Below are 12,656 nucleotides of genomic sequence, written 5' to 3'. Positions count from 1 at the left end.
TCTGGGGCAAGGGCACCCTACTCCCACCCCCGCAGGTAACTTCTGGGCCAAGGGCACCCCACCCCCATCTCCCTCAGGTACAATCTGGGGCAAGGGCACCCTACTCCCACCCCCGCAGGTAACATCTGGGCCAAGGACACCCCACCCCCATCTCTCTCAGGTACAGGCTGGGGCAAGGACACCCTACTCCCAATCCTGCAGGTAACATCTGGGCCAAGGGCACCCCATTCTTACCCCCGCAGGTAACGTCTGGGGCAAGGGCACCCTACTCCCACCCCTGCAGGTAACATCTGGGCCAAGGGCACCCCACCCCCATCTCCTGCAGGTAACATCTGGGCCAAGGGCACCCCATTCTTACCCCTGCAGGTAACGTCTGGGCAAGGGCCCATGCCCCGCCCTGCAGCTAACATTGGCAAGGGCAACCTTTCCCTCATCTACCTATAATGTCTGGCGCAAGGTACCTTCCCCCATCTCCCGCGGATCTTGGGCAATGCACCTCCCCCATCTCCCACAGAACATCTGGCTAATGAAGGGCAACCCAGCCCCTCAGGTAGAGTTTGGGTGAAAAAGCGGCCCCCTACTTCCCCCCTCCCACAGGAGCGGCTGGCCGCGCAAGCTTCCCCAGACACCGGCCACCGCCCCCACACTCACCGCCATAGCTTCCAAGGAGCAAGCCACCCCACCCCCTGCCCGCCCCACACCTGTATAGGATTACCTGAACAGCACAACCCTTCCCATTCCCACCGCCACCCTCCAGAACACTAGAGCAAGGACACCTCCCAGCCCCATCGTCTCCCATCCTGCAGTCTGTGCCACCAGCCCCACGGCTGCTTACGACAGACCAGTCTGGCTCTGGCCTCCTACCCGCATCTCTGATCTCTCCCCCCTCCCCCCTGCAGTTGTCCCTATCCTGGGCAAGTGGGGCTGGGCCCTGCCCTGGGATGTCAGGCAGGGCGTTGGGTTATATCTCAAGTCCTGCCTCTGGCGTTGGCATCTTTTAGCCAATGGACCGTGCCTGTCTCTGGCCATCAGTTTCCGCCCTGTCTAACGGGGTGGTGGTAGATACATGAGGCATCACGCTGAGGAAGGCAGGCGATTAGCTGCGATCCGGCAGCCGCCGGGCTTCACAAGCACCTCTGCTGTCTCCCAGCTGAACATAGTGGCCGGCACTCAGGCACGTCGCCTCATCCCAGCTGCCTGCTGCAGGATGGCCAGACCTTGCGACCCACCGTAGACCTGAACGCGACCTGAGGCTGGGCGCTTTAGAGCCCGGAGGAGTCCGCGACAGCTTGCCAGCTGTGGACCAAATAGTTCCCGCTGCGTGAGAAGTGAGGCCAACGGCTGGACCCTGCGATTGTGCCCGGCACTGCCCCATCGGCACCGTACTGATTTAGGCGTGCCTGCCTCCACCCTTCCGCATGTCTGCAGAAGTCCAGTTGCACAACTCTTGGCTTTCACTTTCTTGGCGTCACGCCACCTCTGTAAGTGATCTGCCGCCCCTTGGCCATGGTCGCTCCAAGCCAACGCAACTGCCGCCGGCACCGGGATCGGCGCTCTTCACGCTCCTACTCGCATAGCCAGGTGACCCTCCCTCCGTGCCAGGTGACGCATGACTCCGGTGCCTAAAAGCCGATGCTGCTAAGCAACGCGCATTTTGCTGCCAGCAACCCTCCTCCTGCTAGCACTGTGCCGAAGACTGCACTGCTCACTCTATCTGGCTGCGTGCAGCAATGGACCATGACATCAGCAGCTACCTAAAAGCTCTCACCCCGAGCTATGCGCGCTGCTGGCAGACCCCGAGCTCCCCAGCAACCCTCTCCTGATCTACTTCCTGCTCTTTGCTCCAGACTGGTCTCAGTTCTGTCTGGTCTTCCACTGCAACCTGTGCCCATGCCGTCTCAGTACTTCTCTGTCACTGGGAGCGTTTTGTCCTGAGAGCTTCATGACTTCCCCTGGGCTCAGCCACTGCCGGTCTGCTGCCTCTGCCCATCCTTCCCCGATCTCGGCGCTGGCTCTCGGAAAGCCTACAGCCGGTTACTCCCAATGTGTCTGGCATATGCAGTTTCCTCCTCGACCATGGCAGGTCCAGAGAGGACAGGGAACACCGAGCGCGAACCCTCACACCGGGGGGGCTAGGCACCTCCAGTAGTGGAGAAGGGAATGGAGTTGAGCTGCTCAGGAAAATATCCAACTTCCTGATCACTCTGCCTTCTCCTCCGCTGATCTCTGGTGCGCCCCAGAGGCGGCATGGAGCTGTCTGCTCCCACTGCACCCGACAGCCACAGAGATGCCTCCGGCCTCTCCACGCCAGCCTGTTGCTTATGTCTTACTGGCCTCTGCGCGCTAGCCGCCCAGCCATGCCCAGACTCACGTCCCGTGCTGCTTAGCCCGTGTCCCTATGACTCTCCCCAGTGCTCTGGTGCAGCTCGTATGCACCGGCTGCTAGGGAGCTCCCTACGCTGCGCTCTTCACTCCTTGAGCTCCCATTGAAGACTAGGGCATCCAGCAACTTCACCTATCTATTCTCGCAATGCTAGAGACGCTGCCCAAGTCCGTCCTTCCACAGGTCCCGCTCGCCGAGCGCTGCACCTCATGGGCACCTCGCGCCAATTTGGCTAGCGCCTGCTGACTGGTGAACCCATAAGGCGACCTGGGGGGCGCGCTGGGCCACTGGGCGTGGAGGCGCAGGCTGGTGATCCTGGTGCCCGAGGCGTGACTCTCACTCCGTGTTCTCCCCCTCGATCTTACATAGCAGCTCCCCCCTGAGCAGCCAAATCCACTCCGGCCACTTCTATACCCTCACTTCCTGGCAAACCAGTGCACTTAGGAGGACCTTTCCATCCACCTCTCTCAGAGGAGGGCCTGCCACGTGCCCGTTCTCAAGTGGCGGTTGACTCACAGATTCCTCGCTAGGAGCTGCAATGAGTACCAGGGCGACTTCCAGCCGGAGAGCCAGAACCCCGCTCCCTTGCACCACCAGTTCCGCTTGCCTGCACCTTGACTCTCCTTCCCGCTGCCGAAAGTATGCCCCGTCATAGCACAGGCAGGCAGCAATTGCAATGGCTGCCAGCTGTAGGGGCAAGTCAGACAACCTGGACACCAGGGCCCTGCTCTTTCCTCTTGGGAGTGGCGAAGCCGGCGCCAAAGGGTTGTCAGGCTCTGCCCCTGCCACCCCACAGCTTGCCCAGCTCGACCTCCTTCAGTGCGTCACAGGCGCCCAACCGGTTCCCTACCAGAAGCCCACGACTGTGCAATGAGATCCAGCCCTGGGCATGGCCCATTCAGTGCATATCTCCCTTCCATTCAGCCAGGCCAGCCTTGGCAGCGCGACGGCGCAGAGAGCAGCTGTCTGGTCCTTCCAGCAGCTTCTTGAGAACTCCTGAGAAACCAACACCAAAGCCACACCCATCCTCTCAACCAGCTGACAGAACTGGATGCTGTCTGTGCCCCACTCGCACTGCCCCTCAGCGGTCACTGCCGCCGCTCGCTTGCTCTTCCCAGCCGCTAGGGGACAGCGAGATCAACCCCCCTGATGCAGGTGCTGAGCCCAGGAGAGTCACCCCACCCCTGAGAGCTTTGCAGAGGCACTGCAGGCCTGCGGCTGAACCCAGCCTCGGAGCCGAAGGAAGACGGGCTTGCCTCCCAGCCATGATCGCGTCCTGCCAAACATGATCATGTCCCTTGCCTAAGTCATGTCCCCGTGCTCGCACGCAGGGAAGTTCCTAAACCTCCTGAAGCACCCTGCGGCAGGGCCATGTGAAGAGCGTACACCATCCGCCGGTGCGGACTGCTGGGACAGCCCAGGTGCCCGCAAAGGCCAGGGAAATGGAGTGGAGGCAGGCGAACAGTGTGGACGCGGTGGCAGGAGCGGAGTTCCAGGGGTTTCATTTTGGGTTTACAGCACCCCCTGCCCTGGGCTCTACGTAGAGGGCGTCAGTCTGGGGTGCCACGCTCCTGCAGCTGGACAGAGACCTTCCAGCGGCCCCTCCCCATGCACTTATCACCCTTCACCCCCAGCCCCGCCAAGCGACCCCTCCCACATGCCACCCCCAACTTCACCCAGCCCCCCACGCCGGCCCTCCCACTTAACATATCACTCAAATACCAGCCCCCAGCGACCTCCCTACTGCACCCCATACCAAGCCCCAGGTGGCCCCTTTCCCATTACAATTCACCCTTCACTTACCGCGTCTCCCCAGCCAACACCTCCGACTTGCACCTGCCCAACTCCCAGCTCCTAGCCAGCCCCTCCCCTACATATCACCCTTCACTACCAGCGCCCCCAGCCGCGCCCTCTCGATTGCACCCCCAACTCACCCAGCCCCCAGTCAGCCCTACATTACAATATCACCTTCATTCGACGCCGGCCCCCAGCCGGCCCCTCCCGACTGCACCCCCCAACTCACCCAGCTTCCTAGCCAGCCCCTCCCCATTACATATCACCCTTCACTCACCTGGCCCGCCAGCTGACCCTTCCCAACTGCACCCCCCAACTCACCCAGCCCCCCCTGGCCAGCCCGTCCCCATTACGTATCACCCTTCACTCACCCGGCCCTCCAGCTGACCCCTCTCAACTGCGCCCGCCAACTTACCTGGCCCCCCCCAGCCAGCCCCTCCCCATTACATATCATCCTTCACTCACCTGGCCCCCCAGCCGACCCCTTCTGACTGCACCCCCCAACTCACCCAGTCCCCCCCGAGTCAGGCCTGCACATGCCGCCCACTCATCCAGCCCCCCAGCCAGCCCCTCCCCATCACATATCATCTTCCAGTCACCCGCCTCCAGCCAGCCCCTCCCCTCCCCACTGCACAGCCTCCCCACTCCCCTAGCCCCCCATCACACTCTGTGCTCCGCTCACCTGGCCCCTGGGGGCACTGGGGTGTGTCTGCTTGTTGGGTCCCATGCAGGTGAAGACGCACAGGCAGCTCCTGCTGGACACTCTGCGCTGCCTCCTGGCTGAGTCCAGCAGCCCCCAGGTCGTGGGCGAGAGCATGTGGGCCCTGACCAAGACCCTGGGGCAGTTGAGCGAGAGTGACGTGGGCCGCCTGTCCCTGCCCATGGCTGCGCAGGCCCGGGCTCACTTCCCACACGTGAGTCACCCCGGGGCATGGCAGAGTCTCCTGCTGCACCCCCAGAGCAGGGGCTCAGGGAACCGGGTCACAGGGATGCCCGGGTTCCCCTGGCCAGCTCCAGCTCTCCAGGGACAGGACCTCGGAGCAGGAGGGAGAATGGGGTGGGTGCTTGCTGCCTCTCCCCTGGGGCTGCCATTGCCCAGCACCTCTCGGGCATGCCACTCACCCTGCCTTCTGCTCCCTGCGGCAGGAAGACGGCACCGTGCGTGCGGCAGCATTTGGCCTGTTCAGAGCCCTGGCCGGCTTGGCCCAGCAGAAGCACCGGCAGCTCTTCACAGGGGAAGTGAGGAGCAGCTGGGCCGCTCTGATGCTCCATGTGCGGGACCCTAGCCCCGAGGCAGCCACGGTGAGATGCAGGGAGAGCTCGCTGCCGGGCCTAATCCTGAGACGCGGGCGCAGAGTCACCAACAGGGACAGAGCCCCCCTGCCAGGCCTGATACTGAGACGTGGGCGCAGACGGACTGAGCCCCCCTGCCGGGCCTGATCCTGAGACACTGCCACAGAGTCACTGACAGGGACAGAGCCCCCCTGCTGGGCCTGATCCTGAGACATGGGCGTAGAGTCACCGACAGGGACAGAGCCCCCTGCCAGGCCTGATCCTGAGACGCGGGCACAGACAGGGACACAGCACCCCTCCCGTGCCTGATCCTGAGATGCGGGCGCAGACAAGGACAGAGTCCCCCTGCCGGATCCTGAGACGTGGGCGCAGGCAGGGACTGAGCCTCATCTCAATCTGCTCGCACTGTTTTGTCAAGGAGGAAGACTGAAAAGCGATGGGCAATCCTGGGCCAAGTGCTGCCCTCAGAGTAACCCCAGTGAGCTGGGGGTCATTGGGAGCAGAACTGAGGGTGCATTGAGGGGGTGTAACCCACTGGCAGAGGCTGGGTGGGGCTTTGGGAGTACATGGGTGTATCCCATTCAAAGGGTGTCACAAATCTGTCCGTGGTGGGGCACTCCCTTTAGGCTACATGGGGGTGCACATGCAGGAGTCCAGTTACTCCACCCATGATGTGCCAGTGCAGGGGCTGGGCCTCTCCAGCCCAGGGCAGCTCCTTAGCCCCTTCTATGCTAGGGCAGGGTGAGTGACCCCCTCACGAGGGGGTTGTGCCGGGGTCACTGTGTTGCAGACCCCCCCTTGTGTACCTGATCCCTGTCCCAGCAGGGTCCCCACTCACCTGTCTGGAATCAGCTGGGCAGTGGATGGGGCCCTCACTCACCACCTCTCTGCTTCCAGGCCTGCTGCGCTGCATTCCAGGCGTGCACCCCATTCCTCGGCCTCACGGGGCTCGAGGGAGCCTTTGACAGTGGGCTCCTGACAGGCGCCTCCGGGGAGAGGCACAGACACTTGATGGGACACGTCTGCAAACAGCTGGTGAGAGAACTGCTGAGGCTGGGCCATTCTGTGACTGCTTAGTCTTCAGAGCGGGGTCGCCCATGGGGGCCCGCCTGAGCCCTTCCTCCCTCCTGCTCATTCCCTTGCCGATGGCCCCAGGAGCAGCTCTGAGAGGCAGGCTCTGGGCACATCCTTGTGCCCAAGGCACCTGTGTCATGGAAGCTCAGGGAGGATTTAGCCTCCCCAGCCCCAGGCAAGGTTTGATCTGATTTCCCCATCCCTCACCTCTCCCCCCATTCCCAGGATCAGGCTGTGGTAGGCGGGTGGGGCTGACCTGGCTCTCGGTCAGGAGGAACTCACGCCATCTCTGTCGCTGGCCCCTCCTAGGCCCACAAGGACCCTGCGCTGCTGGAGAGTCTCGTCACTGAGACCAGCCTGCACCTCCACAGCTGCTGGGAGGAGATCAGGCTGGCAGCAGCCAAGCTGGCAGGTGAGATGGTGCCCACTGACAGGGAACACGGTAGAGTGACCCTGCCCTCGTGGCCAGATTGCAGCTCCGGGGCCAGCCCCATGAGGGTGGTGGTGTGACTCCAGGGAAAGCCGGGAAATGGGCCCAAGACCCCTTTTGAATGCTGTGGGAGGGTCTGCTTTGAACCCCTGGCTCTGAATTGGCCCCTGTGGCTTGGGCCCAGGAAGTGCCATGTTGTGCTTCTGGTCCAGACAGGGCCAGAATCTCATGAGAACAGCCATTCTCGTGGGACCCGGGACCAAAGCCTGGGTGCAAGGTGTCAGGAATCCGCCCTGCCTTGCAGCACCCTGGGACAACATGCTCCTCTTGTGCCTCTAGGGATCCTTGCAGAGAACATGGAGGCCCAGCATGTCCAGCAGCTGGATCTGGGAAAGCTGCTGTGCTGTAAGTTTCCCAGGCCACCCCCAGCCAGCTCCTGCCCCAGGAGCCACCCACTAGGGCCCATGCAGCTGGCACAGAGCAGAAGGGGCAAACACCATGAGAACTGCTGATGCCGAGGGCCATGCTCTGCTCTTGCTTGCAGCAGAGTGAATGGGGAGCAATGCCACTGGGTTAAGGGGACAGCTGTCAGGTGAGCGTGGCTGGAAGCACACGGGCTGGACAGTGGGAGCCAAACACCCCCTCCCAGTGGGACAGCGGGTCCAGCCTCAGCAAGTGACGCCCCCAGGACTGAGGGAAATGCACCTGGTGCTGTCAGTGCCTGGTCCGCATGCTGGGGGCTCAGCCCATGGTCATTGTAGGACTTGGCCAGTGTGGTCCTTGCCCCAGGGATCTCTGTTCCGGCACAGGTATCTCATCCCAAAGGGGCCTCTCTTCCTCCCCCCAGCTCTCCGAGCACTGCATGGTGACCCCAGCACTGCTGTTGAGATTGCTGCCGCAGAAGCCATCAGCACCATCAGCCAGAAGCAGCGGGGGACCCTGCAGGAGCCAGGTCCCAGCCACACAGCCCCCAGAGGCCAAGGGAGGCTGCTGTTTGTGAGGAAGCTCTTCAGGCGGAAGGGGAAGGGAAGACCCCCGGCAGGGCCCCTCGACAGTGCAGAGTCAGAGAGCATCTCCAGCAGCTGATGTTGGAAGGAGATGGGTGCTGCTGTCAGAGCAGAGGATCGGGGCCTTTGGAGCCACGTTCCCCTCCCTCAAGGGGCTCTGGACATTGATGTGTATATGTGTGTATATATTCTGTGCTTTTCCAGCTGTGATCTGGGCTTTGCTATCTCAGAGTCTGAGTCCAGGGCCCCCGTCAGTCCCAGCCCTGAGTCGGCAGGAGCTGGGAGCACGGGCAGCTCCCAGACTGGGCTGCTGAAGGTGCAGGGGCCATAAATACGGGAACCATGGGGAACGCCCCCCGACACAATTGGATGCCCGTGGGGTGAGAGGGCGGCCAGGTGAGTCGCAGACCGGCCTGTGCCAGGAGAGCCGGTTGTGATTTGGCCCAGACTTTTTATCTAAAGAGTTTCCCTCCTCCCTTACCTTTCCCTGCTCTTCTGGGGAAGTCCAGCTCCTGCCATGGCTTCTGAAATGGTGCTCCGGGTTGCATGGGGGAGCGGGATGGAATTCCATAGGGGGATTCTCTGCTACTTCCAGGCTCCAGAGTTTGCTTATTTGATCTGATAAAAGCTCCTTTGGGGCTGTTCTTTTAAACCCCAAACCCCTCTAAAGAGACTCTTTCAGCCTCCCCTCCCCCACACCGTCTTCCAGCCTACTCCCACCCCATCAGGCTACCTGAGGTTAGCAGAGGCTCACGAAATGGCCACCAGCACTGCCTTGCTCTGCTGAGGTGGAGAGAGAAGTGAGCTTCATGGCCCTTAGGGACTAGGGGACATTTTGACCTGGAAAAGGCTTGTGTTAGGTGCTGCATGTACCACTGGCTCTCCATCCACATCTGTTCCTGTGGCTGGCTCACAGCGAGAGCAGCAGCCTGCTTCATCCAGCCAAAGAAGGGTAGGACTGGAAGGGACCTCGCGAGATCATCTAGTCCAGTCCCCTGCACTCAAGACAGGACTAAGTCTTATCTAGACCATCCCTGACAGGTGTTTGTCTAACCTGCTCTGAAAAATCTCCAGTGTTAAGATTCCACAACCAACCTTGGCAGTTTGTTCCAGTGCTTAACTATCCAGAAAGGAAGTTTTTCCTAGTGTCCAACCTAAACTTCCCCTGCTGCAATTTAAGCCCATTGCTTCTTGTCCTATCCTCAAAATTGAACAATAACAATTTTTCTCCCTCCTCCTTGTAACAATTTTTATGTACTTGAAAACTGTTATCCTGTCCCCTCTCGGTCTTCTCCAGACTAAACAAACCCAATTTTTCAATCTTCCCTCATAGATCATGTTTACTAGCGCTTTAATCATTTTTGTTGCTCTCCTCTGGACTTTCTCCAGTTCAGCCACATCTTTCCCGAAATGCGGTGCCCAGAACTGGACACAATACTCCAGCTGAGGCTGTATCAGCGCTAAGTAGAGCGAAGAATTACTTCTCGTGTCTTGCTTACTACACTCCTCCTAATACAGCCCAGAATGATGTTTGATTTTTTTGCAACACTGTTACACTGTTGACTCATATTCAGCTTGTGATCCGCTATGACCCCTAGATTCTTTTCCTCAGTGCTCCTTCCTAGGCCGTCACTTCCTGGGAGACCTGATGGTCTAGGCCCCAGCCTGTGGCGGTCTGTCATGTTATTCTTCTGCAGAGACATTAAACTTCTGAGAGCACACAAGAGTCTGGCCTTGGTTTGCCCCAACAGCAGGACTTTGGTGACCTTTAACTTTAAAAACAATAAGCTAAAAAGCCATTGTATGGTGCCTCTCTAATGGGCGCACGGGACTGTGTGATGGTCTGTACTATTATGGTCACCACTTTTACATGACTGTAATAAATGTTTTGCAAAGTAAGCCTTGTGAGATAGCATTTGAAAACTCATAATCTGCTGAACATTAGTGTCCTGCTGAAATATGTGATGGGGGAGATGTAAACAGGAACAGCTATTCTGACAGCATAGCAGTATAAAAGGCACCCCAGGCTAGAGAATTAAGGAGCCGCAGCTGTTCACCAGTCCAGACTGTACCCTGAGGCATGTCATATCATAGACAGAGGAGGCAGCTTGGAAAAGGAACCACACCTGAATATTGCGGCTGGATCATGGAGCGAGGCTGTAGGGACGTGAGTAGTCACTCCCCACGTGAGATTGGGCTCTGCTCAGGTTCAGAGCTTTGGCAGACAGTGCTTTCCCCTTACCATATGTTACCGGCACAATCGTTGATTCAGCCAAGCACTGGGGCGGCAGCCCTGTGGGGAGTTTACTGCAGGTGTTTGGGAGGTGTCCGCTCATTGAGTGGGACTGGGAAAGACCTTCCTGCAGACTGATAATATATGCGCTCCGAGATGTGCCCTGAGCCCCAGCCTGCCATCCAAGGCTACACAAAAGTCTGGTTAAAAATAAAGCTACATGCAGTTACCCTGCTGGGGGTGGACAGGCAGTGTCACAATCCCTGCACTCAGGAACAATATGTATTGCATGCTCCACCTGTTGAGAAAGCAATTTACTGCAAAGCAAACAGATGTAAGCTGTTCTCCAGTGATATATCTTTGGCTGCATGTGTGTCTTCCTTCTGTGTGTTGCCCCAGCCCTGCGCAGACAGCTGGCCCAGCAGACCTCGAGCAAATCAACCACAAGATCCGTTAAGGGACGAAGGCATCCAGCTAGGTTTATTGTGGACAAAGCCTGGTACTAGTATCCCGCAGACTCTACTGGACCAGTAATACATGTATGCCTGTAACAATGGACCAGCTCAGTGAACGGTGGGACTTTCTATTCCTCTCTAAGGCAAGACAAAGATCCTCCCTCTGAGATTCATCTTTATACCCCAATACAAATAAGTTAGTACTTCCCCTCTGACATAGTTAGTTACCACCCCCGATGTGACTAGTTCTTACCCATCACCTTGTACATGATAGTTCAATCAAACCGTTATTACGTACTGTCACCCTGACCTGATCTTTAGGAGGGGTCAGTGTCTTCCTGTTAACCTTGGGAAACGTTTTTGTACCAGCCTTGATATGAGGATGTTCTGGTACCACTGGGTATAGGGATGTGTTTGCGTGAGCACTCTGTGACTAGCGCTTCTTAGGAATGTGTATTTCTGCAATATCAGCCCTGTTCTTGCCAGAGTCTGTGAGCAGGGCCTGCCTCATACCAGGCCTCTGATACAAGGGCTTATGTCTCAGGCTCTCTGCCTACTATATCTGGGATTTAGGCCAAAGCAATCGAGCATGTGAGCCACTGAGTCAGGCCGGCCCTGCTGACCCCTGTTCCAGGCCTGTGTGCAGGGCTGGGGCTGGGGTTTAAATGGGGACTTGTTCCTTTTCCAGTTCCCCTGCTCTCCGCCTTGGTCAGGTTTGGAATCAAGGCGGGCGCATACCGGGAGCTCCCGTTGTTGTGATGCTCTCACCCTTTGCCCTGGCTCTAGTCTCATGGGCTCTGAGGCAGGGTGGAATGTGCCGGCTGGGTCTCAGAGCCCTGTTTACGGTATTGACTCCGCATTGCTGTGTTGATCCCACCGGGGCAGAGTGACCTCTAAGCACCTGGTCTTGCTGCCTTATCGCTGTGGCATTTTGATGCCACTTCCTCCCCACTATGTGATGATGACGTCATTGTCACAGAGTCCCTGGGCAATGCTCTGGAACTGCTCCCTACTAAGCCAGTCAGGACTTTGGGGAGCCTCCTCTCCCTTGGAGCAGACTTGTGCAGGGCAAGAAGCTCACATGTCTTCACCTCCTGGGTCTCTCCTTGGAGCATTCAGCATCCTCTTCCCCTCCGTGTGCTTCCCACAGTGAGTCTGCCCAGGCGAGGTCCTGGGGAGCCACATGGTCCTGCGCCCCCACTTCGCAGTCAGACGTGACTCTCAGCCAGCCAGTAAAATAGAGGTTTATTGATGACAGGAACAGGGTCACAAACAGAGCTTGTAGATACAGCGAACCAGACCCCTCGGCCGGTCATTCTGGGGGCAGGAGCCAGACCCTAGTCTGCACTTCCACTCCTCGTCCCCAAGCAAGCTCCAGAATAACCCCCCTCCACCCTCCTCTGCTCAGCCCCTTCCCGGGCCAGGAGGTCACCTGATCCCTTTGTCTCCAACACCTTCAGCTGGCACCTTTGCAGAGGAGGGGCCCAGGCATCAGTTGCTAGGAGACAGAGTGCCAGGCATTTAGGTGCACTGGCCCTTTGCTCTGCAGCAATCAACCCCTTATCCCACCACCTAGATACTTAAAGAATGCCCAGGGGCCCCCCCCCCACACACAGTGATCAGAGCCATGGGGTGGGGGGCAGGGAGCTGCAGCCGGGGAGGGGGAAATGGGGTTTTCTAAGCTCCCAGGCAGGGAGGGAGATTAGAGCCGCCTTGGGGCCATGCCCCTGCCCCATGCTCAGGGTTGGGGCAGGGGTAGGATCTTGGGAGCAGTCACTGCCCTGAGAGGGAAGGGCTGGGTTAGTCAGGACCCCTCAGTGCTGGGCAGGCCCAGGTACCTGGGGTGGTGGTTGGGATTTGGTACCCGGGGGGGTTGGTATTCCTCAGGGCTGGGCAGGCCCAGGTACCCAGGGTGGTGGTTGGGATTTGGTATCCGGGGGGGTTGGTATTCCTCAGGGCTAGGCAGGCCCAGGTACCCAGGGTGGTG

General features: G+C 59.1%; 2 protein-coding genes across 2 annotated transcripts in view; both read left to right on the top strand.

Moving 5' to 3' along the window:
- The window catches only part of FKBP6 (FKBP prolyl isomerase family member 6 (inactive)), a 45,608-nt gene that overhangs the window by 30,629 nt on the left and 2,323 nt on the right, over nucleotides 1–12,656 (top strand). The window lies entirely within an intron of this gene.
- LOC116834203 (maestro heat-like repeat-containing protein family member 2A) lies at nucleotides 1,507–8,147 on the top strand. Its single transcript, XM_032796147.2, has 7 exons — nucleotides 1,507–1,602; nucleotides 4,909–5,091; nucleotides 5,324–5,479; nucleotides 6,368–6,505; nucleotides 6,854–6,956; nucleotides 7,314–7,379; nucleotides 7,822–8,147. The coding sequence occupies exons 1-7, from the start codon at nucleotides 1,507–1,509 to the stop codon at nucleotides 8,058–8,060; spliced, it is 981 nt and encodes a 326-aa protein (XP_032652038.1). The 3' UTR covers nucleotides 8,061–8,147.

Source organism: Chelonoidis abingdonii, chromosome 20, assembly GCF_003597395.2.
Source record: "Chelonoidis abingdonii isolate Lonesome George chromosome 20, CheloAbing_2.0, whole genome shotgun sequence".
Classification (NCBI taxonomy): Eukaryota; Metazoa; Chordata; order Testudines; family Testudinidae; genus Chelonoidis; species Chelonoidis abingdonii.
Note: the sequence above shows the minus strand (reverse complement) of the source record. Positions and strands in the feature narration are given on the sequence as shown.

What these genes read in the sequence shown, in the direction of transcription:
- LOC116834203 (XM_032796147.2), top strand. Translation starts at nt 1,507, where the DNA reads ATGGTCGCTCCAAGCCAACGCAACTGCCGCCGGCACCGGGATCGGCGC. An exon ending in TGACCCTCCCTCCGTGCCAG is followed by an intron (nt 1,603 to 4,908) that starts GTGACGCATGAC and finishes GGTCCCATGCAG; the next exon opens with GTGAAGACGCACAGGCAGCT. An exon ending in CTAGCCCCGAGGCAGCCACG is followed by an intron (nt 5,480 to 6,367) that starts GTGAGATGCAGG and finishes CTCTGCTTCCAG; the next exon opens with GCCTGCTGCGCTGCATTCCA.